The 27,500-nt window shown below is 47.7% G+C and overlaps 1 protein-coding gene across 1 annotated transcript in view; it reads right to left on the bottom strand.

Moving 5' to 3' along the window:
• The window catches only part of LOC112238404 (stAR-related lipid transfer protein 13-like), a 117,101-nt gene that overhangs the window by 3,918 nt on the left and 85,683 nt on the right, over positions 1 to 27,500 (bottom strand). The window contains 12 exon segments of the mRNA XM_042311105.1: positions 519 to 767; positions 1,162 to 1,276; positions 1,453 to 1,666; positions 4,695 to 4,893; positions 6,424 to 6,583; positions 6,691 to 6,861; positions 6,990 to 7,174; positions 7,221 to 8,105; positions 15,336 to 15,635; positions 18,276 to 18,339; positions 19,633 to 19,714; positions 21,624 to 21,695. Of these exon segments, the coding sequence (XP_042167039.1) occupies positions 519 to 767; positions 1,162 to 1,276; positions 1,453 to 1,666; positions 4,695 to 4,893; positions 6,424 to 6,583; positions 6,691 to 6,861; positions 6,990 to 7,174; positions 7,221 to 8,105; positions 15,336 to 15,635; positions 18,276 to 18,339; positions 19,633 to 19,714; positions 21,624 to 21,695 (2,696 nt within the window).

The following is a 27,500-nucleotide window of genomic DNA, read 5'->3' as shown; positions in this document are numbered from 1 at the left end:
AATATGTCTGCGGTGTGTGATGGTATGAGTGTGTGATGGTATGAGTGTGTGATGGTATGAGTGTGTGTATGGTATGAGTGTGTGATGGTATGAGTGTGTGATGGTATGAGTGTGTGATGGTATGAGTGTGTGATGGTATGAGTGTGTGTATGGTATGAGTGGTATGAGTGTGATGGTATGAGTGTGTGATGGTATGAATGTGTGATGGTGTGTGATGGTATGATGAGTGTGTGATGGTATGAGTGTGATGTGTGATGGTATGAGTGTGTGATGGTATGAGTGTGTGATGGTATGAGTGTGTGATGGTAGAGTGTGTGATGGTATGAGTGTGTGATGGTGTGTGTGATGGTATGAGTGTGTGATGGTATGATTGTGTGATGGTATGAGTGTGTGATGGTATGAGTGTGTGATGGTATGAGTGTGTGATGGTATGAGGGTTTGATGGTATGAGTGTGTGATGGTATGAGTGTGATGGTATGAGTGTGTGATGGTATACATATTAGGTATGAGACACACACCTTTTTGCAGGCCAGTTCAGTGTGGTCAGTGGTAGCCCGGGATACCCATCCTTTGCTGTTGTCTCTGGCCTCTTTTAGTAGTCCCTGGACCAGCCCCTCCATGTGTGTGTGGTAGGATCCTTCCTCCTCCTCCTCCTCCTCTTCCTCGTCCTCCTCGTCATGTGTCTTACGCAGCTCGTCCAGAGGGGGCGCTAGTAACTCAGCCTCCATGTAGGAGTTATGGGACCGGCTTACCATGTCCTGTGGGATCTGAATGGGACAGGACTGGTATGTGTGTGTATCAGCTATGAGGTATATTACGAAGGCTGTGTTTACTTCGCCAGCCACATTCTGATCAATTATCGTCAAATGAGCTGATCTGATTGGTCAAAAGACCAATTAGAAAAATCAAATAAATCGGAATGATTTATTGTTTGGTTGGAATTACGCAACCAAACAGTAGGAATCAGACTGGTTAATTAGGACCAGAACTTAAACAAAGTACAATGTGCTGACATGACACTACACCCTTGACTTTTAAATGTAATTCACGCTTGAGCCCGACATCCACATTGTTTACTGCAAAGGCGATCTCACCTTTAACCTTACAGTTAGTTATTAACTAGTCCATGAAATACTTCTCAACAGAGATGTTGTTTCTCACCTCAAACAGGTGCTGGCACTCAGTGATCATGTGAGCCAGGCCCTGTGTGGCGGCAAGGTTCTCACTCAGGTCCTTCTGGTCCGGACGGCCCGTAGCATACTTCTTCTGGATCGACCTATAGGAGGAGAGGAGGGGAGGAGTTAGTGACTGTGGGGAGGAGTTAGTGAGATGGTAACAGAGGGGAGCAGGTGGGAGGCCCAAAACTAAACCACATTGTTAATGCAGTACAGGTCAGCGGATGTTCTGTGTGTGTGTGTGTGTGTGTGTGTGTGTGTGTGTGTGTGTGTGTACCTGGGGGACAGGTTGTCATTCTTCAGTATGTTGAGGTGGAACAGGGAGGGGCCCAGACACACAGCCAGGTTCATAGGGGTCATCTGGTTCTCCTCTACACAGGAAGTGACATCACGCAGGAAGCAGAGCAGCGTCTGGAGCACTTCCCTGTTCTCGTCTGACATCAGCAAGATGGCCGCCCTCACGGCCTGCAACCTCTGCTCCTTAGGGACATCTACAGAGAGAGCGAGAGAGAGTGAGAGAGAGAGAAGAGCGAGAGAGAGAGAGAGAGAGAGAGAGAGAGAGAGAGAGAGAGACAGAGAGAGAGAGAGAGAGAGAGAGACAGAGAGAGAGAGAGAGAGAGAGAGAGAGAAGAGCAAGAGAGTGAGAGAGAGAGAGGGAGAGGGAGAGAGAGAGAAAATAACTAGAGAGAGAGAGAGAGAGATGCAGGAGAATTTGGAACATACAATGATTTCTGTGTTGCAAAAATGGTGGATGTACTACTCAGTGGTAATTGTTTAGATAATCCTCTAAGAAAACCAATGGTCCCAAACCTCATGTCTCATAATTCCATTCAGAATTTATTGGAGTTTTTACCCTTGTAGGATGATGGACAGAATCAGGGTGACACGATCAACCAGAGAAAAAACGGGCCAGAAATCAGGAAAATTGCATCTTGTCAACTAGACTACGCTAGATTAAGACTACTGTCTACCAGTCAGACTCACATTCCTGTTGAACTCAGCTAGGCTACGCTAGATTAAGACTACTGTCTACCAGTCAGACTCACATTCCTGTTGAACTCAGCTAGGCTACGCTAGATTAAGACTACTGTCTACCAGTCAGGTTCACATTCCTGTTGAACTCAGCTAGGCTACGCTAGATTAAGACTACTGTCTACCAGTCAGTTTCACATTCCTGTTGAACTCAGCTAGGCTACGCTAGATTAAGACTACTGTCTACCAGTCAGGTTCACATTCCTGTTGAACTCAGCTAGGCTACGCTAGATTAAGACTACTGTCTACCAGTCAGGTTCACTTTCCTGTTGAACTCAGCTAGGCTACGCTAGATTAAGACTACTGTCTACCAGTCAGGTTCACATTCCTGTTGAACTCAGCTAGGCTACGCTAGATTAAGACTACTGTCTACCAGTCAGGTTCACATTCCTGTTGAACTCAGCTAGGCTACGCTAGATTAAGACTACTGTCTACCAGTCAGACTCACATTCCTGTTGAACTCAGCTAGGCTACGCTAGATTAAGACTACTGTCTACCAGTCAGGTTCACATTCCTGTTGAACTGGTCAGCTTTCTTCTTGAATCAGCAAGACATAAAACTATATTTAGGTTTGATGCATATCAATTTTGAGACGTGACATGTAGCATTTTCCTATTTTAGTATACGCTTTTCATATTCATTCCTGTTTCTCTGTGAAATGTCAACAAGGCACACTGAGTGTACACCAAGCTTTTGATTTTCACAGACTTTTAGATTTCATTCAGCTCAGGCTAATTTAACTTTTTGCGACCCACGGGAACAAATCAAGGATATTTGAGCTGAAAGTAGAAAAGTTCTGGATTAAGGGGGTGTTTAAAAAAATATATATATATATTTAACCTTAAATTAACTAGGCAAGTCAGTTAAGAACAAATTCTTATTTACAATGACAGCCTACCTAGGAACTGTGGGTTAACTGCCTTGTTCAAGAGTAGAATGACAGATTTTTACCTTGTCAGCTCCGGGATTTGATCTAGCAAACCTTTCAGTTACTAGTCCAACGCTCTAACCACTAGACTATCTGCCGCCTCTACACTCTAACCACTAGGCTACCTGCCACCTCTACACTCTAACCACTAGGCTACCTGCCACCTCTACACTCTAACCACTAGGCTACCTGCCACCTATACACTCTAACCACTAGGCTACCTGCCACCTCTACACTCTAACCACTAGACTATCTGCCGCCTCTACACCAGGCTACCTGCCACCTCTACACTCTAACCACTAGGCTACCTGCCGCCTCTACACTCTAACCACTAGGCTACCTGCCGCCTCTACACTCTAACCACTAGGCTACCCTGCCTCCTCTACACTCTAACCACTAGGCTACCTGCCACCTCTACACCAGGCTACCTGCCGCCTCTACACTCTAACCACTAGGCTACCTGCCACCTCTACACTCTAACCACTAGGCTACCTGCCACCTCTACACTCTAACCACTAGGCTACCTGCCGCCTCTACACTCTAACCACTAGGCTACCTGCCACCTCTACACTCTAACCACTAGGCTACCTGCCACCTCTACACTCTAACCACTAGGCTACCTGCCACCTCTACACTCTAACCACTAGGCTACCTGCCACCTCTACACTCTAACCACTAGGCTACCTGCCACCTCTACACTCTAACCACTAGGCTACCTGCCACCTCTACACTCTAACCACTAGGCTACCTGCCGCCTCTACACCTCTAACCACTAGGCTACCTGCCACCTCTACACTCTAACCACTAGGCTACCTGCCACCTCTACACTCTAACCACTAGGCTGCCGCCTCTACACCAGGCTACCTGCCACCTCTACACTCTAACCACTAGGCTACCTGCCGCCTCTACACTCTAACCACTAGGCTACCTGCCTCCTCTACACTCTAACCACTAGGCTACCTGCCGCCACACTCTAACCACTAGGCTACCTGCCGCCTCTACACTCTAACCACTAGGCTACCTGCCGCCTCTACACTCTAACCACTAGGCTACCTGCCTCTACACTCTAACCACTCTAACCAACCACTAGGCCTGCCGCCCTACACTGGCTACCTGCCGCCTCACTCTAACCACTAGGCTACCTCTAACCAACTAGGCTACCTGCCGCCTCTACACTCTAACCACTAGGCTACCTGCCGCCTCTACACTCTAACCACTCTAACCAACCACTAGGCTACCCTCTAACCACTGGCTACCGCCGCCTCTACACTCTAACCACTAGGCTACCTGCCCTCTACACTCTAACACTCCTAACCAACCACTAGGCTACCTGCCGCCTCTACACTCTAACCACTAGGCTACCTGCCTCCTCTACACTCTAACCACTAGGCTACCTGCCTCCTCTACACTCTAACCACTAGGCTACCTGCCTCCTCTACACTCTAACCACTAGGCTACCTGCCTCCTCTACACTCTAACCACTAGGCTACCTGCCACCTCTACACTCTAACCACACACCTGCCACCCCTGTGCATGCTTCCATGAGTGTGAGTTCTTACATTGGTAGATGTGTAGGAAGGTCTCTCCCAGCTTGCTGGTCAGTAGAGGTTCAGGAAGGTCTCTGAAGAACTGTTTAACCATGTCTGCTACATCGTACGCTGACTGGTCCTCGTAACACACACTGTCAGGACTGGTCTCACACTCCTCTCTCAACGCCTGGATACGAGACTTCACACCAGATTTACGGAACAGACCCACCTAGGAGAGGGAGCAGGGGAGAGAGAGGAATGAGGGGGTGGGGGGAGTGGGAAAGAAGGAGAGAGGAGTAGAGAGGGAGAGTGGGAGAGAAGGAGAGAGGAGTAGAGAGGGAGAGTGGGAGAGAGGGAGAATGGGAGAGAGGAGTAGAGGAAAAGAGGGGGAGAATGGGAGAGAGGGAGAGAGGGAGAGTGGGAGATAGGAGTAGAGAAGGAGAGAGGGAGAATGGGAGAGGGAGAGTGGGAGAGAAGAGTAGAGGGAAGGAGGAGTAGTGTGAGAGAGGGAGAGGAGTAGAGGGAGAGAAGGAGAGATGAGTAGAGGGAGAGAGGGAGAGAATGAGAGAGGGAGAGAACGAGAGAGGGAGAGAAGGAGAGGAGTAGAGGGAGAGAAGGAGAGAGGGAGAGAGGAGTAGAGGGAGAGAAGGAGAGAGGAGTAGAGGGAGAGAAGGAGATAGGGAGAGAAGGAGAGAGGAGTAGAGGGAGAGGAGTAGAGGGAGAGAAGGAGAGATGAGTAGAGGGAGAGAAGGAGAGAAGGAGAGAAGGAGAGAGGGAGAGAGGGAGAGAAGGAGGGGAGTAGAGGGAGAGAAGGAGAGATGAGTAGAGGGAGAGAAGGAGAGAAGGAGAGAGGGAGAGGAGAGAGAGAGAGAAGGAGGGGAGTAGAGGGAGAGAAGGAGAGAGGGAGAGAGGAGTAGAGGGAGAGAAGGAGAGAGGGAGAGAGTAGTAGAGGGAGAGAAGGAGAGAGGGAGAGAAGGAGAGAGGGAGAGAAGGAGAAAGGGAGAGAAGGAGGGGAGTAGAGGGAGAGAAGGAGAGATGAGTAGAGGGAGAGAAGGAGAGAAGGAGAGAGGGAGAGAGGAGTAGAGGGAGAGAAGGAGAGAGGGAGAGAGGAGTAGAGGGAGAGAGGGAGAGAGGGAGAGGAGTAGAGGGAGAGGAGAGAGGGAGAGAGGGAGAGAGGAGTAGAGGGAGAGAAGGAGAGATGAGGAGAAGGAGAGAAGGAGAGAGGGAGAGAAGGAGAGAAGGAGAGAAGGAGAGAGGGAGAGAAGGAGGGGAGTAGAGGGAGAGAAGGAGAGATGAGTAGAGGGAGAGAAGGAGAGATGAGTAGAGGGAGAGAAGGAGAGAAGGAGAGAGGGAAAGAAGGAGAGAGGGAGAGAAGGAGAGAGGAGTAGAGGGAGAGAAGGAGAGAGGAGTAGAGGGAGAGAAGGAGAGAGGGAGAGAGAAGTATAGGGAGAGAAGGAGAGAGGGAGAGAAGGAGAGAGGAGTAGAGGGAGAGGAGTGAGGGAGAGAGGGAGAGAGGAGTAGAGGGAGAGAGTTACACTACTGTCTCAATGCCAGTATACGAGACTTCACACCTTCACAACTCGGTCTTTGTGTGGTGGAGGAGATCTCGCTATACTCAACCTTGTCTCATCGTAGTAAGTTGATGGTCTGTTGATATCCCTCTAGTGGTGTGGGGGCTGTGCTTTGGCAAAGTGGGTGTGTATGCATGCGTGTGTGTGTATGCGTGTGTGTGTGTGTGTGTGTGTGTGTGTGTATATACCTGGTCAAGACAGTGCGTCCTGAGATGTCTCAGGGCCTGCTGTAGACAAAGAGGTAGAGGGTAACCACAGCGCTGTGTGTGAACGATGAGGGGAACACCAAACACACTTCTCTCCTTGTAGTCAGGGACCTTCAAACGCTTCATAAACTTAGGGACAGACCTGGGCAATGGAGAGAGAATGTAGAAGAGGTGAGCGTGTGTGTGTGTGTGTGTGTGTGTGTGTGTGTGTGTGTGTGTGTGTGTGTGTGTGTGGGGGTGTACACCTACCAGGTCCAGCCGTGTTTGTTAGACATGGAGTAATTCTCCATGATGGCTGTGAGTCGGAGCAGAGAGAACTTCTGGAGCAGGCTGAGCTGGCCTGCTGATTGGCTACTGATCTGCAGTGCGGAGCCTGATTGGCGCAGATTTTCAGGGAGGCGGAAGCTCGGCCACCGCAGACTGGAGGGAGGAAGGGAGGGAGGGGGGAGAGAGAGAAATTAAAGACAAAAGACTCAGAGAGACTGACCCAGAGAGACTGACCAGAGAGACTGACCAGTATACATAAAAGTTACCTTCGAGAGACAGACACTCACCGTGGTCTGGTAAGGGAAGCTCCTACTCCTGAGTCTCTCCTCTCTCTGGTCCCTGTAGACTCTATGTCAATCAGGGAGACCCCGTCTCTCTCTCCCTCACTGGGCATGGTCCTCCCCTCTCCCTCCCCCTCCCTGGGCGTGGTCCTCCCCTCTCCCTCCCCCTCACTGGGTGTGGTCCTCTCCTCTCCCCCTCCCCCTCATCTTCACCCCTCTTCCCTCCCCTGCCTCCCCCTCCTCCCCCACCCCACCCTCCGTCAGCATGCTGCGACTCCAGTGGTCTACAATCTGCTGCAGGCCGCTGACGTGACTGATGATGTCATCCAGGTGGGGGAACAGGTGATCGTCTCGGTCCACATCCAGCAGGTCACCTGTGGACGCGTACAGGTGAGACCCGGGGACGTTATCATACACACTCACCCTGCTGCCCCGCGGAGCTCCAGGACAGGGAGGCTTCTTGGACAGAGCCGTACCCGTCCAGAGGGAGCCTTTGCTGGGGTGGAGTGGGGAGGGAGAAGGGGTCTGGTGCTGGTGGTTGGTGGCTGTGGCTAGACTCTCTATAGACAAGGCTTTGGGGAAGGTGCCTGGTTTGTGGTTCTTGGGGATGTGGACCAGCAGGTCCTCGTATGAACGGAAGTGGTTCCTGCTGAACGGGCTCTGTTGTGCTTCAGTCCTCCGAACATGGGGGGCGCCAGAGAGCAGCTCCATGTCTTCCAGGTACATACTTCCTCTTTTAGGCTTGGAGACAGAATCCTTCACACAGGGACGCATGGAACTCACACCGCTCGTCACCGATTGGCCCTTGCTGCCATTACCGAGGGCGATAGGGGACGAGTTGTCATCTGATTGGTGGGGAGGATGAGGACTGTCCTCTGATTGATTGATGGGAACACAGTGGAGCATCTGTAATGCCTGGGGCTCCTCCCCATGTAGGACCGGCCCACTGATGACGAGCGGCGCCCGCCCACTTCCTGACTTCCTCTTGGAGGACGGCCCCCAGGTACGCATCATCTCCATGCGACGCAGGAAGGCCTTTGCCGGACTCCGCCCTCCCTGGCCGTGACGGCTGCTTTTGATTGGTAGAGAGTTGTAGTGGGACAGGTCTCTTGGGGGCTGGAAATAAAGAATACATAAATAGAGCAACCAGAGGAATAAAAACTCAGACTACATTTACTCCACACACTTTGCATTTACCCCCCCGTTTTTACACTGCTGCTACTTGCTGTTTATTATCTATGCATAGTCACTATACCCCTACATACATGTACATATTATATCATTTACCTCAACTAACCTGAACACACGCACATTGACTTTGTCCCGGTAACTCTTGGATACATTCAGAAAGTATTCAGGCCTGTTGACTTTATTCAGGCCTTATTCTAAAATGGATTCAATAGTTTTTTTCCTCATGAATCTACACATACATGGGGGAACTTTGTTACTTTGTTGAAGCACCTTTGACAGCGATTACAGCCTCGAGTCTTCTTGGGTATGACGCTACAAGCTTGGTACACCTGTATTTGGGAAGTTTCTTGCCTTATTCTCTGCAGATCCTCTCAATCTCTGTCAGGTTGGATGGGGAGTATTGCTGCACAGCTATTTTCAGGTCTCTCCAGAGATGTTTGATCGGGTTCAAGTTCGGGCTCTGGCTGGGCAACTCAAGGACATTCAGAGTCTCCCAGTCCCTGCTGCTTTTAAAAACATCCACACAGCATGATGCGGCCCCACCATGCTTCACTGTAGGGATGGTGCCAGGTTTCCTCCAGACGTGACCCCTGGCATTCAGGCCAAAGAGTTCAATCTTGATTATATCAGACCAGTGAATCTTGTTTCTCATGGTCAGAGTCCATTAGGTGCCTTTTAGCAAACTCCAAGTGGGCTGTCATGCATTTTACTGAGGAGTGGCTTCTGTCTTGCCACTCTACCATATAGGCCTGATTGGTGGAGTGCTGCACAGATGGTTGTCCTTCTGGAAGGTTCTCCCACCTCCACCAAGGAACTGTGGAGCTCTGTCAGAGTGACCATCAGGTTCTGTGTCACCTCCTTGACCAAGGCCCTTCTCCCCGATTGGGAGAGTTTGGCCGGGCAGCCAGCTCTCGGAAGAGTCTTGGTGGTTCCAAACTTCTTCCATTTAAGAATGTTGGAGGCCACTATGTTCTTGGGGACCTTCAATGCTGCAGAAATATTTTGGTACCCTTCCCCAGATCTGTGCCTCAACACAATCCTGTCTCGGAGCTCCTCAGACAATTCCTTCGATCTCATGGCTTGGTTTTTGCTCTGACATGCACTGTCAACTGTGACAGATCACTTCCAGGAAGCTAACAGAGCACTTCCAGGAAGCTAACAGAGCACTTCCAGGAAGCTAACAGAGCACTTCCAGGAAGCTAACAGAGCACTTCCAGGAAGCTAACAGAGAACTTCCAGGAAGCTAACAGAGCACTTCCAGGAAGCCGAACAGAGAACTTCCAGGAAGCAGAACAGAGCACTTCCAGGAAGCAAAACAGAGCACTTCCAGGAAGCTAACAGAGCACTTCCAGGAAGCTAACAGAGCACTTCCAGGAAGCTAACAGAGCACTTCCAGGAAGCTAACAGAGCACTTCCAGGAAGCTAACAGAGCACTTCCAGGAAGCTAACAGAGCACTTCCAGGAAGCTAACAGAGAACTTCCAGGAAGCTAACAGAGCACTTCCAGGAAGCTAACAGAGCACTTCCAGGAAGCTAACAGAGCACTTCCAGGAAGCTAACAGAGCACTTCCAGGAAGCTAACAGAGCACTTCCAGGAAGCTAACAGAGCACTTCCAGGAAGCTAACAGAGAACTTCCAGGAAGCTAACAGAGCACTTCCAGGAAGCCGAACAGAGAACTTCCAGGAAGCTAACAGAGCACTTCCAGGAAGCTAACAGAGCACTTCCAGGAAGCTAACAGAGAACTTCCAGGAAGCTAACAGAGAACTTCCAGAAAGCACCACTGAACGCTAAACAAGTAGCCAGAGCAACACCGACAGCAAGCTCTCAAACGTCTTCTAATACATCATGGAGGGTTGGCCTTGAAGAAAACTTGAAATCATTCTACACACAGAGGAGAGCTGTCAGTGGAACAAGGTTGTGTCTACCGGGACACCTAGAGTAATGTTTCCAACAAAACTGTGAAGGGCAGCGCTAAAATAAATTCTCACGGGACATCAGGGTATTGTGGAAATGGAAGCACTGGCAAATAGTGTCCCAAACCCTTTATGGAAAAATGGAGACGATCATAATGGAGTGATTAGAAAACACAATGACAGGTCCCGTTGCATCCTGGGAGTTCCCTGGTGAGTGTTGGAAAGGTTTACACAGACTTTGTAGGCCCATTTCAAAATAACATGTTATGATAGTGGTTGACTCACACTCTAAGTAGTTAGACGTGTTCAGAACGTCACAAATCACTTCACAGGGGCTCCTGAGTGGTGCAGCGGTCTAAGGCACTGCATCTCAGTGTCAGAGGAGTCACTACAGACCCCGGTTCCATTCCAGGCTGTATCACAGCGGTCTAAGGCACTGCATCTCAGTGTTAGAGGCATCACTACAGACCCCGGTTCCATTCCAGGCTGTATCACAGCGGTCTAAGGCACTGCATCTCAGTGTCAGAGGAGTCACTACAGACCCCGGTTCCATTCCAGGCTGTATCACAGCGGTCTAAGGCACTGCATCTCAGTGTCAGAGGAGTCACTACAGACCCCGGTTCCATTCCAGGCTGTATCACAGCGGTCTAAGGCACTGCATCTCAGTGTCAGAGGAGTCACTACAGACCCCGGTTCCATTCCAGGCTGTATCACAGCGGTCTAAGGCACTGCATCTCAGTGTCAGAGGAGTCACTACAGACCCCGGTTCCATTCCAGGCTGTATCACAGCGGTCTAAGGCACTGCATCTCAGTGTCAGAGGAGTCACTACAGACCCCGGTTCCATTCCAGGCTGTATCACAGCGGTCTAAGGCACTGCATCTCAGTGTCAGAGGAGTCACTACAGACCCCGGTTCCATTCCAGGCTGTATTACAGCGGTCTAAGGCAAGGCATCTCAGTGTTAAAGGCATCACTACAGACCCCGGTTCCATTCCAGGCTGTATCACAACCGGCCTAGATCGGGAGTCCCATAGGGCGGTGCACAATTGGCCCAGCATCGTCCGGGTTTGGCCAATGTAGACCGTCAATGTAAAATCAAGATTTGTTCTTAACCGACTTTCCTAGTTGAATAAAGGTTAAATAAAGATTGAATGAAGGTTAAATAAACATAGACAATACATGATACCAGACTGAGAAGGTTGTTCTCATCATGCAGTTTGTCTGAGCAAATTGTAATGGACAATGTTAAAATCAATTCCAGACATTTGTGAGCCAGAGCAGAATTCTGCACTTCACCAATGTGCCAGGGAACCCAGATTCAAACTGGCTGGTAGAGAGGTATGTTCAGATGGCTGGTAGAGAGGTATGTTCAGATGGCTGGTAGAGAGGTATGTTCAGATGGCTGGTAGAGAGGTATGTTCAGATGGCTGGTAGAGAGGTATGTTCAGATGGCTGGTAGAGAGGTATGTTCAGATGGCTGGTAGAGAGGTATGTTCAGATGGCTGGTAGAGAGGTATGTTCAGATGGCTGGTAGAGAGGTATATTCAGATGGCTGTTAAGGAGGTATGTTCAGATGGCTGGTAGAGAGGTATGTTCAGATGGCTGGTAGAGAGGTATGTTCATATGGCTGGTAGAGAGGTATGTTCAGATGGCTGGTAGAGAGGTATGTTCAGATGGCTGGTAGAGAGGTATGTTCATATGGCTGGTAGAGAGGTATGTTCAGATGGCTGGTAGAGAGGTATGTTCATATGGCTGGTAGAGAGGTATGTTCAGATGGCTGGTAGAGAGGTATGTTCAGATGGCTGTTAAGGAGGTATGTTCAGATGGCTGGAAGAGAGGTATGTTCAGATGGCTGGAAGAGAGGTATGTTCAGATGGCTGGTAGAGAGGTATGTTCAGATGGCTGGTAGAGAGGTATGTTCAGATGGCTGGTAGAGAGGTATGTTCAGATGGCTGGTAGAGAGGTATGTTCAGATGGCTGGTAGAGAGGTATGTTCAGATGGCTGGTAGAGAGGTATGTTCAGATGGCTGGTAGAGAGGTATGTTCAGATGGCTGGTAGAGAGGTATGTTCAGATGGCTGGTAGAGAGGTATGTTCAGATGGCTGGTAGAGAGGTATATTCAGATGGCTGTTAAGGAGGTATGTTCAGATGGCTGGTAGAGAGGTATGTTCAGATGGCTGGTAGAGAGGTATGTTCATATGGCTGGTAGAGAGGTATGTTCAGATGGCTGGTAGAGAGGTATGTTCAGATGGCTGGTAGAGAGGTATGTTCAGATGGCTGGCAGAGAGGTATGTTCAGATGGCTGGTAGAGAGGTATGTTCAGATGGCTGGAAGAGAGGTATGTTCAGATGGCTGGAAGAGAGGTATGTTCAGATGGCTGGTAGAGAGGTATGTTCAGATGGCTGGTAGAGAGGTATGTTCAGATGGCTGGTAGAGAGGTATGTTCAGATGGCTGGTAGAGAGGTATGTTCAGATGGCTGGTAGAGAGGTATGTTCAGACTGGCTGGTAGAGAGGTATGTTCAGATGGCTGGTAGAGAGGTATGTTCATATGGCTGGTAGAGAGGTATGTTCAGATGGCTGGTAGAGAGGTATGTTCAGATGGCTGGTAGAGAGGTATATTCAGATGGCTGTTAAGGAGGTATGTTCAGATGGCTGGAAGAGAGGTATGTTCAGATGGCTGGAAGAGAGGTATGTTCAGATGGCTGGTAGAGAGGTATGTTCAGATGGCTGGTAGAGAGGTATGTTCAGATGGCTGGTAGAGAGGTATGTTCAGATGGCTGGTAGAGAGGTATGTTCAGATGGCTGGTAGAGAGGTATGTTCAGATGGCTGGTAGAGAGGTATGTTCAGATGGCTGGTAGAGAGGTATGTTCAGATGGCTGGTAGAGAGGTATGTTCAGATGGCTGGTAGAGAGGTATGTTCAGATGGCTGGTAGAGAGGTATATTCAGATGGCTGTTAAGGAGGTATGTTCAGATGGCTGGTAGAGAGGTATGTTCAGATGGCTGGTAGAGAGGTATGTTCATATGGCTGGTAGAGAGGTATGTTCAGATGGCTGGTAGAGAGGTATGTTCAGATGGCTGGTAGAGAGGTATGTTCAGATGGCTGGCAGAGAGGTATGTTCAGATGGCTGGTAGAGAGGTATGTTCAGATGGCTGGAAGAGAGGTATGTTCAGATGGCTGGAAGAGAGGTATGTTCAGATGGCTGGTAGAGGTATGTTCAGATGGCTGGTAGAGAGGTATGTTCAGATGGCTGGTAGAGAGGTATGTTCAGATGGCTGGTAGAGAGGTATGTTCAGATGGCTGGTAGAGAGGTATGTTCAGACTGGCTGGTAGAGAGGTATGTTCAGACTGGCTGGTAGAGAGGTATGTTCAGATGGCTGGTAGAGAGGTATGTTCAGATGGCTGGTAGAGAGGTATGTTCAGATGGCTGGTAGAGAGGTATGTTCAGATGGCTGGTAGAGAGGTATGTTCAGACATTTAAAAAAAATGTCATGAAGAAAGCTTTGGATTGTCACACAACAGACAGGTCCAGTATCGCACTGACACAGCTGACATGACTGACGATCAGGGGTCAACGTGGGACAAAACACTGGGGCACAATGACACTGTAACATGTGAGAGAAGGACATTGAAGCTCAGACATGAAACAGTCCGGCTTGTACCATTCCCTCTCACAGGGTCTTCAGACCATTACAGCCCTTAAAGATGTTTATATTCAGTGGTTTTAAGTTCTACTTTACTTTCATTTACTTTATAGTGTAATACAGTATACTGATTACTACATTGTTGGGAAAATAAATACTTTTCACTGAACTTGTGTACAGCACAATAAAAATGTAGACACTTGAAGAGACAGAACTGTTGTGACGTGAAAAAGACAGTAGTGCAATATAAACACATGATGTCCCGTGTTCATTTTGTGATATGACACATTGAAAGGTTTTACACGAGTAAAAGACGCGTAAACTCTTTGAGTTGCTTTTAGTACGAGCGTTTACTGGGAATCATTCAGCGCTGTATCTCAGACTTAAAAAAGGAGGATGATGTATTGTTTTGACCTAAATAACTTTATTAACAATGACCATTCATTTACATTGACATGTTAGTCCTTTAGCAGACTCTCTCTCTCTCATCCAGAGTCCCTTATTGTAGTACATTCTTCTTAAGATAGCTAGTTGAGACAACCACCTATCACAGCCAAGAGACCAGAGACAGCAGAGAGTTTGGGTTAGGATGTAGGGTCTGAGCATAGCCTGAAGGTAGGTAGAGACAGTTCCTCTCGTTGCTCTGTGAGGTAAACACCATGGTCTTGTAGTGGACGGCAGCTTCGACAGGAAGCCAGCGGAGTCTACAGGGGAGCAGGGTGACATGGGAAGGTTGAACACCAGACGGGAGCTGTCCAACGTGACCGAGGAGGTCTTGGACCGGGCAAGACTTTTCCGGGAGGAAGAGTGGCTCATTGCCGTACCAGCGTCAGGTCAAAGTGCATTATGGGAATGCACATGTCAATTCATTCTGTTATTAATCTTGACGCAAAAACAAAATGGTTGCGTCTTGCCTCTTAAGGATCCGGCCCTTTTTTAAATGTTCTCCTAAAATGACAAATCCCAATCTAACTGCCTGTAACTCAGGCCCTAAAGCAAGGATATGCATATTGTTTGGTACCATTTGAAAGGAAACACTTTGAGGTTTGTGTAAATGTGAAAGGAATGTAGGAGAATATAACACAATAGATCTGGTAAAAGATCATACAAAGAAAAAAAAACCCTTTCTTTTGTATTTTTTTTGTATCATCATCTTTGAAATGCAAGAGAAAGGACATAATGTATTATTCCAGCCCAGCTGCAATTTAGATGTTGGCCACTAGATGGCAGCTGTGCACGTGCAACATTTTAGACTTCGTTTTAGACAAACCATGCATCCCTAATGTGTTTATTAATAACTGTTCATGTTAAAAACTGTGCACTCTCCTCAAACAATAGCATGGTATTCTTTCACTGTAATAGCTACTGGAAATTGGACAGTGCAGTTAGATTAACAAGAATTTAAGCTTTCTGCCCATATCAGATATGTTTATGTCCTGGGAAATGTTCTTGTTACTTACAACCTCATGCTAATCGCATTAGCCTAGGTTAGCTCAACCGTCCCGTGGAAGGGACACCGATCCCGAAGATAATTTATATACCACAAATACATAGAGAATAAGGTGCCATTTGGGAAGCAGACCTGAAGACAGACTAACCTGGTAGGGTCCTGCCAGTGAGACCATAGAGACAGAGTCAGGAAGCATGGCTCCCAGAGAGTCTTGACTGTGCAGAGAGGATATATCCGTGATCTCTGGTTCACTCAGGTCCGTCAGGACGCTCTCACTGCTCACTGTGCTCCTCAGTCGCCCCTCCCCCTGGCACCCCTCAGGACTGCTCTCATTGGGCGAGCCCAGCAGGAAGTGCATGTCCTGGAGGCGGGACCAGCGCCGGCTGTTCCATTCAAAGGTCCATCTCTTACTGATGGCTAGCGGGTCATCGTCGTCTGAATCATCAGTCTGGAGAGAGAGTATATAGAGGGAGTATAGATAGAGAGAGAGTATATATAGAGAGAGTATAGAGAGGGAGTATATAGAGGGAGTATAGAGAGAGAGGAAGTATAGAGAGGGAGTAAGTATAGAGAGGGAGGGCGTAAAGAGAGAGAGGGAGGGAGTATAGAGAGAGGGAGGGAGTATATAGAGAGAGGGAGTATATAGAGGGAGTATAGAGACAGAGTATATAGAGGGAGTATAGAGAGGGAGGGAGTATAGAGAGAGAGGGAGTATAGAGAGGGAGTGAGTATAGAGAGAGAGAGGGAGTATAGAGAGGGAGGGAGTATAGAGAGGTAGGGAGTATCGAGAGAGAGGGATTATAGAGAGGGAGGGAGTATAGAGAGGTAGGGAGTATCGAGAGGGAGGGAGTATCGAGAGAGAGGGATTATAGACAGAGAGGGAATATAGTATATTGGTCTGTACTACTGCATAACACATTATTTTTAGTTTGACTAGGCAAGTCAGTTAAGAACAAATTCTTATTTACAATGACGAAGGAACAGGAACAGTGGGTTAACGTCCTTGTTCAGGGGCAGAACGACAGATTTTTACCTTGTCAGCTCGGGGATACGATCTAGCAGCCTTTCGGTTAGTGGACCAACGCTCTATCCACTAGGTTACCTGCCTCCTCTAACCACTAGACTACCTGCCTCCTCTAACCACTAGGTTACCTGCCTTCTCTAACCCCTAGACTACCTGTCTCCTCTAACCCCTAGACTACCTGCCTCCTCTAACCCCTAGACTACCTGCCTTTTCTAACCACTAGACGACCTGCCTTCTCTAACCCCTAGACTACCTGTCTCCTCTAACCACTAGACTACCTGCCTCCTCTAATCACTAGGTTACCTGCCTCCTCTAATCACTAGGTTACCTGCCTCCTCTAACCACTAGACTACCTGCCTCCTCTAACCACTAGACTACCTGCCTCCTCTAACCACTAGACGACCTGCCTCCTCTAACCACTAGACTACCTGCCTCCTCTAACCCCTAGACTACCTGCCTTTTCTAACCACTAGACTACCTGCCTCCTCTAACCACTAGACTACCTGCCTCCTCTAACCCCTAGACTACCTGCCTTTTCTAACCTAGGGCCTGTTAGGGGTTAGACGACCTGCCTCCTCTAACCACTAGACTACCTGTCTCCTCTAACCACTAGACTACCTGCCTCCTCTAACCACTAGACTACCTGCCTCCTCTAATCACTAGGTTACCTGCCTCCTCTAACCCCTAGACTACCTGTCTCCTCTAACCACTAGGTTACCTGCCTCCTCTAACCCCTAGACTACCTGTCTCCTCTAACCAGTAGACTACCTGCCTCCTCTAACCCCTAGACTACCTGTCTCCTCTAACCAGTAGACTACCTGCCTCCTCTAACCCCTAGACTACCTGCCTTTTCTAACCACTAGACGACCTGCCTCCTCTAACCACTAGACTACCTGTCTCCTCTAACCACTAGACTACCTGCCTCCTCTAACCACTAGACTACCTGCCTCCTCTAATCACTAGGTTACCTGCCTCCTCTAACCCCTAGACTACCTGTCTCCTCTAACCACTAGGTTACCTGCCTCCTCTAACCCCTAGACTACCTGTCTCTAACCAGTAGACTACCTGCCTCCTCTAACCCCTAGACTACCTGTCTCCTATAACCAGTAGACTACCTGTCTCCTCTAACCAGTAGACTACCTGCCTCCTCTAACCCCTAGACTACCTGCCTCCTCTAACCAGTAGACTACCTGCCTCCTCTAACCACTAGACTACCTGCCTCCTCTAATCACTAGGTTACTTGCCTCTCTAACCACTAGACTACCTGCCTCCTCTAACCACTAGACTACCTGTCTCCTCTAACAAATAGACTACCTGTCCCCTCTAACCACTAGACTACCTGTCTCCTCTAACAACTAGACTACCTGTCTCCTCTAACTACTAGACTACCTGTCCCCTCTAACCACTAGACTACCTGCCTCCTCTAACCACTAGGTTACCTGCCTTCTCTAACCCCTAGACTACCTGTCTCCTCTAACCCCTAGACTACCTGCCTCCTCTAACCCCTAGACTACCTGCCTTTTCTAACCACTAGACGACCTGCCTTCTCTAACCCCTAGACTACCTGTCTCCTCTAACCCCTCCTGTTATAGGAGTTTAAACATGGGCCTGTTATAGGAGTTTAAACATGGGCCTGTTATAGGAGTTTAAACATGGGCCTGTTATAGGGGTTTAAACATGGGCCTGTTATTGTCAAAGTCAGTTCTATGTGATCAAAATCATTGGTTTTACTCGTTGAATGGTGCTATATCCATAACTTACCACAAGGTGGCAGAATATATTTTGTTTCATTCTGACCCTGCAAAGTACAGGCCCGTATCCTCTGAATGTGAGTCTCCAGCATTTTGCATTTTTCTCTGATTCATACGTATCAATGGATCAGTCACAAAAAAACATACAAAACTGATATTCATTCAGATTTCCTCTTTACCAGCAGACATTCATTCAGATCATTCAGATCACCTCTTTACCAGCAGATATTCATTCAGATCATTCAGATCACCTCTTTACCAGCAGACATTCATGTCGGTTTGGAGATAATAAAAGACAGGAGAGATGACTTACTTTCTTCCTGGGGTGGCTGACGTCTAGTTTCATGGAGCAACACTTGTTCAGAGTGTTAAGACGTCTGAAACAACCAAGAGACACCGTTTTTACGTCACAGAGAGATACATTTCTCATGTCACTAAGATACAGTTCTAATTTTTTAACATTTATTTAACTAGGCAAGTCAGTTAAGAACAAATTCTTATTTACAATGACGGCATAGGAACAGTGAGTTAAATGCCAGAACGACAGATTTGTACCTTGTCAGCTCAGGGATTTGAACTTGCAACCTTCTGGTTACTAGTCCAACACTCTAACCACTAGGCTAGCCTGCTGCCCCATGTCACAGAGATACAGTTATGATGTCACAGAGATACAGTTATGAAGTTATGATGTCACAGAGATACAGTTATGATGTCACAGAGATACAGTTATGATGTCACACAGAGATACAGTTCTAATGTCACACAGAGATACAGTTCTAATGTCACACAGAGATACAGTTCTAATGTCACAGAGATGCAGTTATGATGTCACAGAGATACAGTTATGATGTCACAGAGATACAGTTATGATGTCACACAGAGATACAGTTCTAATGTCACACAGAGATACAGTTATGATGTCACATAGAGATACAGTTCTAATGTCACATAGAGATACAGTTCTAATGTCACAGTACATTTCTAATGTCACAGAGATACAGTTCTAATGTTACAGAGATACAGTTCTAATGTCACAGAGATACAGTTCTAATGTTACAGAGATACAGTTCTAATGTCACAGAGATACAGTTCTAATGTTACAGAGATACAGTTCTAATGTTACAGAGATACAGTTCTAATGTCACAGAGATACAGTTCTAATGTTACAGAGATACAGTTCTAATGTCACACAGAGATACAGTTCTAATGTCACAGAGATACAGTTCTAATGTCACAGAGATACAGTTCTAATGTTACAGAGATACAGTTCTAATGTCACAGAGATACAGTTCTAATGTCACACAGAGATACAGTTCTAATGTCACACAGAGATACAGTTCTAATGTCACACAGAGATACAGTTCTAATGTCACACAGAGATACAGTTCTAATGTCACAGAGATACAGTTCTAATGTCACAGAGATACAGTTCTAATGTCACAGAGATACAGTTATGATGTCACAGAGATACAGTTCTAATGTCACAGAGATACAGTTATGATGTCACACAGAGATACAGTTCTAATGTCACAGAGATACAGTTCTAATGTCACAGAGAGATATGTGACTACTCCACAATATGCCATAGTAATGTAGTCTACAGAATGGTGTTAGTTCTAAGTAATGTAGTCTACAGAACCACAGAATGTTGTGTTTGTGTGTTCTCTTACCGACACAGAGGTTCCACCAGGTCCCTGTCCAAGAAATCATGGTCCCTCTTCACTGACAAGATATCTATAGGAAACTGGGAGTCTGAGAGAGAGAGAGAGAGAGAGAGAGAGAGAGAGGCAGAGATGGATTCCAGCAGACTGCAGCAGTACTATAGTTACAGATCAATGAAGTCACTGACTGCTAGTGGTCACAGACTATGGCCCATTCATTTGGGACACAGCTACAGGCTACAGGCCAGCACCCTGAAAAGAGTTTAATCTGGGGGGAATGACAGAGTGTCTTTGGAAAAATACACACACACACACACACACACACTTTTCTGTTTGTGTGTGTGGTGGAGAGAGAGGGTGAATCTACAGTAAGCCACAGAAACACACAGTCCTGTCGGCAGAAACACAGTGCTAGACCTAACCCAGTATTAAAGACTATCTATAGTACAGGACAACTAAACAGAGGAGAGGAGGAGGAGGAGGAGGGGGGGGGGGGGAGGGGAGGAGGGGAGGAGGGAGGAGGAGGAGGAGGAGGAGAGGTGGAGGAGGAGGAGGAGGAGGAGGAGGGGGGGAGGGGGGGGGGGGGGGAGGAGGAGGAGGAGAGGGGGAGGAGGGGAGGAGGGGGGAGGAGGAGGAGGGGGGGAGGAGGGGGGGGGGGGGGGAGGGGGGAGGAGAGGGGGAGGAGGGGAGGAGAGGGGAAGGAGGAGGAGGAGGAGACGGGGGAGGAGGAGGAGGGGGAGGAGGGGGGATAGAGGAGGAGGAGGAGATGGGGGAGGAGCAGGGGGAGGAGGAGAGGGGGAGGTGGAGGAGAAGAGGAGGAGGAGGAGAGCGGAGAGTGACTTTAGGAGATGGGTGGAGGAGGAGGAGGAGGAGAGGGGGATAGAGGGAGTGGAGAGTGACTATAGGAGATGGGTGGAAGAGAGGGACCAAATAGGAGAAGAAGAGAGGGACAAAACAGAAGGGAGGAGTGGAATAAAGATCTGTTAGATGACGACGGCTGTATCCTGTCTGTTCCTCACTGGATGAATCCGCATAGAAATCAACTCAATGGGTTTTCTAGAGAGAGTGGGGGTGAGAGAGAGAAACATGGGGGTGAGAATGAACGAGGGAGTGAGAGAGACAAAGAGATGGAGGTCGGGAGGGAGGGAGCGAGGGTGGGAGGGAGGGTGTTCCAGGCAGTCAGAGATAGCAGAGGCCATTCCCATGACCCCTCCCTTTAAATTACAGAATAGAAATAGACCCTGGGAGGGAGGGAGGAGAGGAGAAGAGATGAGAGATGAGAAGAAATGAGGAGAGGAGGGATTAAGAGAGGAAGGGAGAGGAATTTAGGGAAAAGAGGAGATGATGGTGAAGAAAGAAGAGACAGAGGGGGATGGGAGAGAGGAGAGGAATTGACCGAACTCTCAATATGAGACACAACAGCTGTTGGAAATGCAGTGTGAAAATGCAGTGTGGTAATGAAGTGTAAAAAAGCAGTTTGGTAGAGCAGTGTGGTAATGCAGTGTGGTAACGCAGTGTGGTAATGAAGTGTAAAAAAGCAGTTTGGTAGAGCAGTGTGGTAATGCAGTGTGGTAATGCAGTGTGGTAATGCAGTGTGGTAAAGCAGTGTGGTAATGCAGTGTGGTAACGCAGTGTGGTAATGAAGTGTAAAAAAATGCAGTTTGGTAGAGCAGTGTGGTAATGCAGTGTGGTAACGTGTGGTAGTGTGGTAATGAAGTGTAAAAAAGCAGTTTGGTAGAGCAGTGTGGTAATGCAGTGTGGTAACGCAGTGTGGTAATGCAGTGTGGTAATGCAGTGTGGTAATGCAGTGTGAAATGCAGTGTGGTAATGCAGTGTGGTAATGCAGTGTGGTAATGCAGTGTGGTAATGCAGTGTGGTAATGCAGTGTGGAAATGCAGTGTGGTAATGCAGTGTGGTAATGCAGTGTGGTAATGCAGTGTGGTAATGCAGTGTGGAAATGCAGTGTGGTAATGCAGTGTGGTGATGCAGTGTGTGTTTACCTTCGTAGAGCTGGGCATACTGTGGGAACCCTGCAGCCCTCAGCCAATCACAAGCCTCCTTGGCCTCGATCTCTGTAAGACGGGGAGAGGAGAGTCCCATTAGGAATAAAGACACACACAATGGTTAAACTGTATTGGAGTCGTCATGTTAACCTGGATGCCAAGTTGTTTTGCTTTAAGCAAAAATACCTTTTATTGATGGAAAGAGGGAGAGAAAGAGAGGGAGAGAAAGAGAGGGAGAGAAAGAGAGGGAGAGAAAGAGAGGGAGAGAAAGAGAGGGAGAGAAAGAGAGGGAGAGAAAGAGAGGGAGAGAAAGAGAGGGAGAGATGGTAGATATTGCATACATTTTCTGTGTATCAAGTTTACAAACTATCATTTCGAAATGTTCAATGTTTCATATATTTAACTTCTCAGATGCATTCAGATTCAGTTTCCAAATTCATTTCTCTAAATTCAGATTCAAAACCAGAGACAACATCCTGGTACTTTACCACATCCTGGTACTTTACCACATCCTGGTACTTTACCACATCCTGGTACTTTACCACATCCTGGTACTTTACCACATTCTGGTACTTTACCACATCCTGGTACTTTACCACATCCTGGTACTTTACCACATCCTGGTACTTTACAACATCCTGGTACTTTACCACATCCTGGTACTTTACCACATCCTGGAACAGAGGTTTCTGGCAGTTTATAAAGCCAACGTGTTGAATTGATTTTCTTCCTCTGAATTTGTCTCTAGTATTTGTGATATAAGACCATTCCTGAAAGCTTCCTCTCTCTGGAGCTTGGTCATGCATTCTGTTCCCCTCTATGGTGCTAACAGGAAACGCAGGACACGTTGGAAGGGGAGTGAGACAAAAACAGCCGTGGGCTCAAAGAGTTTAGCGTTTTAACATCTAACCGCCATTTTCATTTCCTAGTCCGTAAAAACGTTAACCTTTTTTTTTTCTTTTGGCAGAGCGGCAGAGCGGCAGAGCCGGACCACAAGGTGGGGCAGCACCCCTCTTACATTCTTTGGGGTACTACAGTTCTCGAGTTCGGGCTTATTCGCCATCTGACGAACATATCGGAAGGGATAGTAGTTGGTAGAGTTTGGTATGAGGGTGTGGATGGTGGTTGGGGAGGCTGATTAAACAAGGGGATTCAGGTGAGTGAGGTGGGCTTTTGGCTAATGAAGTATGGAGGCATGTGAGGAAATTTGCATGGTCACGTCTCTCTCTGTCTCTCTTTCCCTCTCCCTCTCTCTCTCTCTGTGTCTCTCTCTCTCTGTGTCTCTCTGTGTCTCTCTCTCCCTCTCTGTGTCTCTCTCTCTGTGTCTCTCTCTCTCTCTGTCTCTCTCTGTCTCTATGTGTGTCTCTCTCTCTCTGTCTCTCTCTCTCTCTGTGTGTCTCTCTCTCTATGTCTCTCTCTCTCTCTGTGTGTCTCTCTCTGTGTCTCTCTCTCTCTATGTCTCTCTCTCTCTGTGTCTCTGTCTCTGTGTCTCTCTCTGTGTCTCTCTCTCTCTCTCTGTGTCTCTCTCTATGTGTGTCTCTCTCTCTCTCTCTCTCTCTCTCCCCCATATACGGAGTTCTTTGCTAAGGACACATTACAATATGAATGTCAGTGCACATATATGGAGTTCCTGCTCTAAGGCTGCTTGCCAATAGGGAAGACAATGCCCCAAAATGGAAGTTCCTGCTGCAGATTAGACGTGTCATCTGAGGTTTAAATCTCTCCTCCCAAAACTGAATTTTAAACTTCACCAAATATCCCCAAAAAAACACTACAGTAATGTCTGCAAAAACACTGCTGTGAATTCTATAGTATTTATCCCATAGTATACATCAAGTATTTATTCAATAGTATACTATGGTATTTTTTCATGTGGGAGTGTAGGAATATAAATGCTTCAGTTCAGAGTAGCGGCTGCCACACCCCCCACACTCCTACTTCGCCACACACACACACACACACACACACACACACACACACACACACACACCGGAATGTTCAATGTGTGAATCTATTCAGCCTTCCTTAATTCCATAGCAGGAGACATTCCCCGAGCGAACACTGTTTCCTATAGAATACCACTGCTGTGATCCTAAAGACAGACAGAGACACAGTGAGTGGGTTAACCTTACAGTCCGTTACATGGAGACACAGTGAGTGGGTTAACCTTACAGTCCGTTACATGGAGACACAGTGAGTGGGTTAACCTTACAGATTGTTACATGGAGACACAGTGAGTGGGTTAACCTTACAGTCTGTTACATGGAGACACAGTGAGTGGGTTAACCTTACAGTCTGTTACATGGAGACACAGTGAGTGGGTTAACCTTACAGTCCGTTACATGGAGACACAGTGAGTGGGTTAACCTTACAGATTGTTACATGGAGACACAGTGAGTGGGTTAACCTTACAGTCTGTTACATGGAGACACAGTGAGTGGGTTAACCTTACAGTCTGTTACATGGAGACACAGTGAGTGGGTTAACCTTACAGACTGTTACATGGAGACACAGTGAGTGTGTTAACCTTACAGTCTGTTACATGGAGACACAGTGAGTGGGTTAACCTTACAGTCTGTTACATGGAGACACAGTGAGTGGGGTAACCTTACAGTCTGTTACATGGAGACACAGTGAGTGGGTTAACCTTACAGTCCGTTACACGGAGACACAGTGAGTGGGTTAACCTTACAGTCCGTTACATGGAGACACAGTGAGTGGGTTAACCTTACAGTCTGTTACATGGAGACACAGTGAGTGGGTTAACCTTACAGTCTGTTACATGGAGACACAGTGAGTGGGTTAACCTTACAGTCCGTTACATGGAGACACAGTGAGTGGGTTAACCTTACAGTCCGTTACACGGAGACACAGTGAGTGGGTTAACCTTACATTCCGTTACACGGAGACACAGTGAGTGGGTTAACCTTACAGTTTGTTACATGGAGACACAGTGAGTGGGTTAACCTTACAGTCCGTTACACGGAGACACAGTGAGTGGGTTAACCTTACAGTCCGTTACACGGAGACACAGTGAGTGGGTTAACCTTACAGTCCGTTACATGGAGACACAGTGAGTGGGTTAACCTTACAGTCTGTTACATGGAGACACAGTGAGTGGGTTAACCTTACAGTCCGTTACATGGAGACACAGTGAGTGGGTTAACCTTACAGTCCGTTACACGGAGACACAGTGAGTGGGTTAACCTTACAGTTCGTTACATGGAGACACAGTGAGTGGGTTAACCTTACAGTCCGTTACACGGAGACACAGTGAGTGGGTTAACCTTACAGTCCGTTACACGGAGACACAGTGAGTGGGTTAACCTTACAGTCCGTTACACGGAGACACAGTGAGTGGGTTAACCTTACAGTCCGTTACACGGAGACACAGTGAGTGGGTTAACCTTACAGTCCGTTACACGGAGACACAGTGAGTGGGTTAACCTTACAGTCCGTTACACGGAGACACAGTGAGTGGGTTAACCTTACAGTCTGTTACATGGAGACACAGTGAGTGGGTTAACCTTACAGTCCGTTACACTGAGACACAGTGAGTGGGTTAACCTTACAGTCCGTTACATGGAGACACAGTGAGTGGGTTAACCTTACAGTCCGTTACACTGAGACACAGTGAGTGGGTTAACCTTACAGTCCGTTACACGGAGACACGGTGAGTGGGTTAACCTTACAGTCCGTTACACGGAGACACGGTGAGTGGGTTAACCTTACAGTCTGTTACACGGAGACACAGTGAGTGGGTTAACCTTACAGTCCGTTACACGGAGACACGGTGAGTGGGTTAACCTTACAGTCTGTTACACGGAGACACAGTGAGTGGGTTAACCTTACAGTCTGTTACACGGAGACACAGTGAGTGGGTTAACCTTACAGTCCGTTACATGGAGACACAGTGAGTGGGTTAACCTTACAGTCTGTTACATGGAGACACAGTGAGTGGGTTAACCTTACAGTCCGTTACATGGAGACACAGTGAGTGGGTTAACCTTACAGTCTGTTACATGGAGACACAGTGAGTGGGTTAACCTTACAGTCCGTTACATGGAGACACAGTGAGTGGGTTAACCTTACAGTCTGTTACACGGAGACACAGTGAGTGGGTTAACCTTACAGTCCGTTACACGGAGACACAGTGAGTGGGTTAACCTTACAGTCCGTTACACGGAGACACAGTGAGTGGGTTAACCTTACAGTCCGTTACATGGAGACACAGTGAGTGGGTTAACCTTACAGTCCGTTACACGGAGACACAGTGAGTGGGGTAACCTTACAGTCCGTTACATGGAGACACAGTGAGTGGGTTAACCTTACAGTCCGTTACATGGAGACACAGTGAGTGGGTTAACCTTACAGTCCGTTACACGGAGACACAGTGAGTGGGTTAACCTTACAGTCCGTTACACGGAGACACAGTGAGTGGGTTAACCTTACAGTCCGTTACACGGAGACACAGTGAGTGGGTTAACCTTACAGTCCGTTACACGGAGACACAGTGAGTGGGTTAACCTTACAGTCTGTTACATGGAGACACAGTGAGTGGGTTAACCTTACAGTCCGTGTACATGAGACACAGTGAGTGGGTTAACCTTACAGTCCGTTACACGGAGACACAGTGAGTGGGTTAACCTTACAGTCTGTTACATGGAGACACAGTGAGTGGGTTAACCTTACAGTCCGTTACATGGAGACACAGTGAGTGGGTTAACCTTACAGTCCGTTACATGGAGACACAGTGAGTGGGTTAACCTTACAGTCTGTTACACGGAGACACAGTGAGTGGGTTAACCTTACAGTCCGTTACACGGAGACACAGTGAGTGGGTTAACCTTACAGACTGTTACATGGAGACACAGTGAGTGGGTTAACCTTACAGTCCGTTACACGGAGACACAGTGAGTGGGTTAACCTTACAGTCTGTTACACGGAGACACAGTGAGTGGGTTAACCTTACAGTCCGTTACATGGAGACACAGTGAGTGGGTTAACCTTACAGTCTGTTACATGGAGACACAGTGAGTGGGTTAACCTTACAGTCCGTTACACGGAGACACAGTGAGTGGGTTAACCTGACTAAACTGGTGTCATTTTAGCACGGTTGAGTTCCAATCAGGTGTTAACCCTTCAACGCTGTTACCGATGCTAATGCCTTGACTTCACAGATGCCACACACACACACACACACACACACACACACACACACACACACACAGCCACACCCCATCTCCCAGCACTGTGGCTGGTTTCATGTTGGCATGTATCTTTTTCCACTGACATGCATAATGCCCACACAGCTAAACTGGCAGGCTACTGTGTGTGTGTGTGTGTGTGTGTGTGTGTGTGTGTGTGTGTGTGTGTGTGTCTGTGTCTGTGTCTGTGTCTGTGTGTGTGTGTGTGTGTGTGTGTGTGTGTGTGTGTGTGTGTGTGTGTGTGTCTGTGTCTGTGTCTGTGTCTGTGTGTGTGTGTGTGTGTGTGTGTCTGTGTCTGTGTCTGTGTGTGTGTGTGTGTGTGTTAATGAGTGGTTCTTTACAAGCCCTAATTAAAACATTACACAGGGCCTTGTGCTGACAAGAGTTAATGAATTAATGTGCTGCCAGTATTCACATTCACAGTGGCTGTAGCTTGTATGGCTCACTGGGCGAACCCCCCCTTCAGCCCCCAAAAGCACTATTCTGCACCAACTGTAATTTTGATTCAGACATTTCAGACACAAATAACTAATCATAACATTTAAAGCTATATAAATACAAATATATATACAAAAATTAATAAGTCGTGTGTTGATTTGGCACTTCAGCATCAATACATTACCCATCCCCCAACACCGTCAACCAAGAGTCAAGACTACATTACCCA

The sequence above is a fragment of the Oncorhynchus tshawytscha genome, linkage group LG33 (genome assembly GCF_018296145.1).
Source record: "Oncorhynchus tshawytscha isolate Ot180627B linkage group LG33, Otsh_v2.0, whole genome shotgun sequence".
NCBI lineage: Eukaryota > Metazoa > Chordata > Actinopteri > Salmoniformes > Salmonidae > Oncorhynchus > Oncorhynchus tshawytscha.
This window is presented reverse-complemented; position numbering and strand designations above follow the sequence as displayed.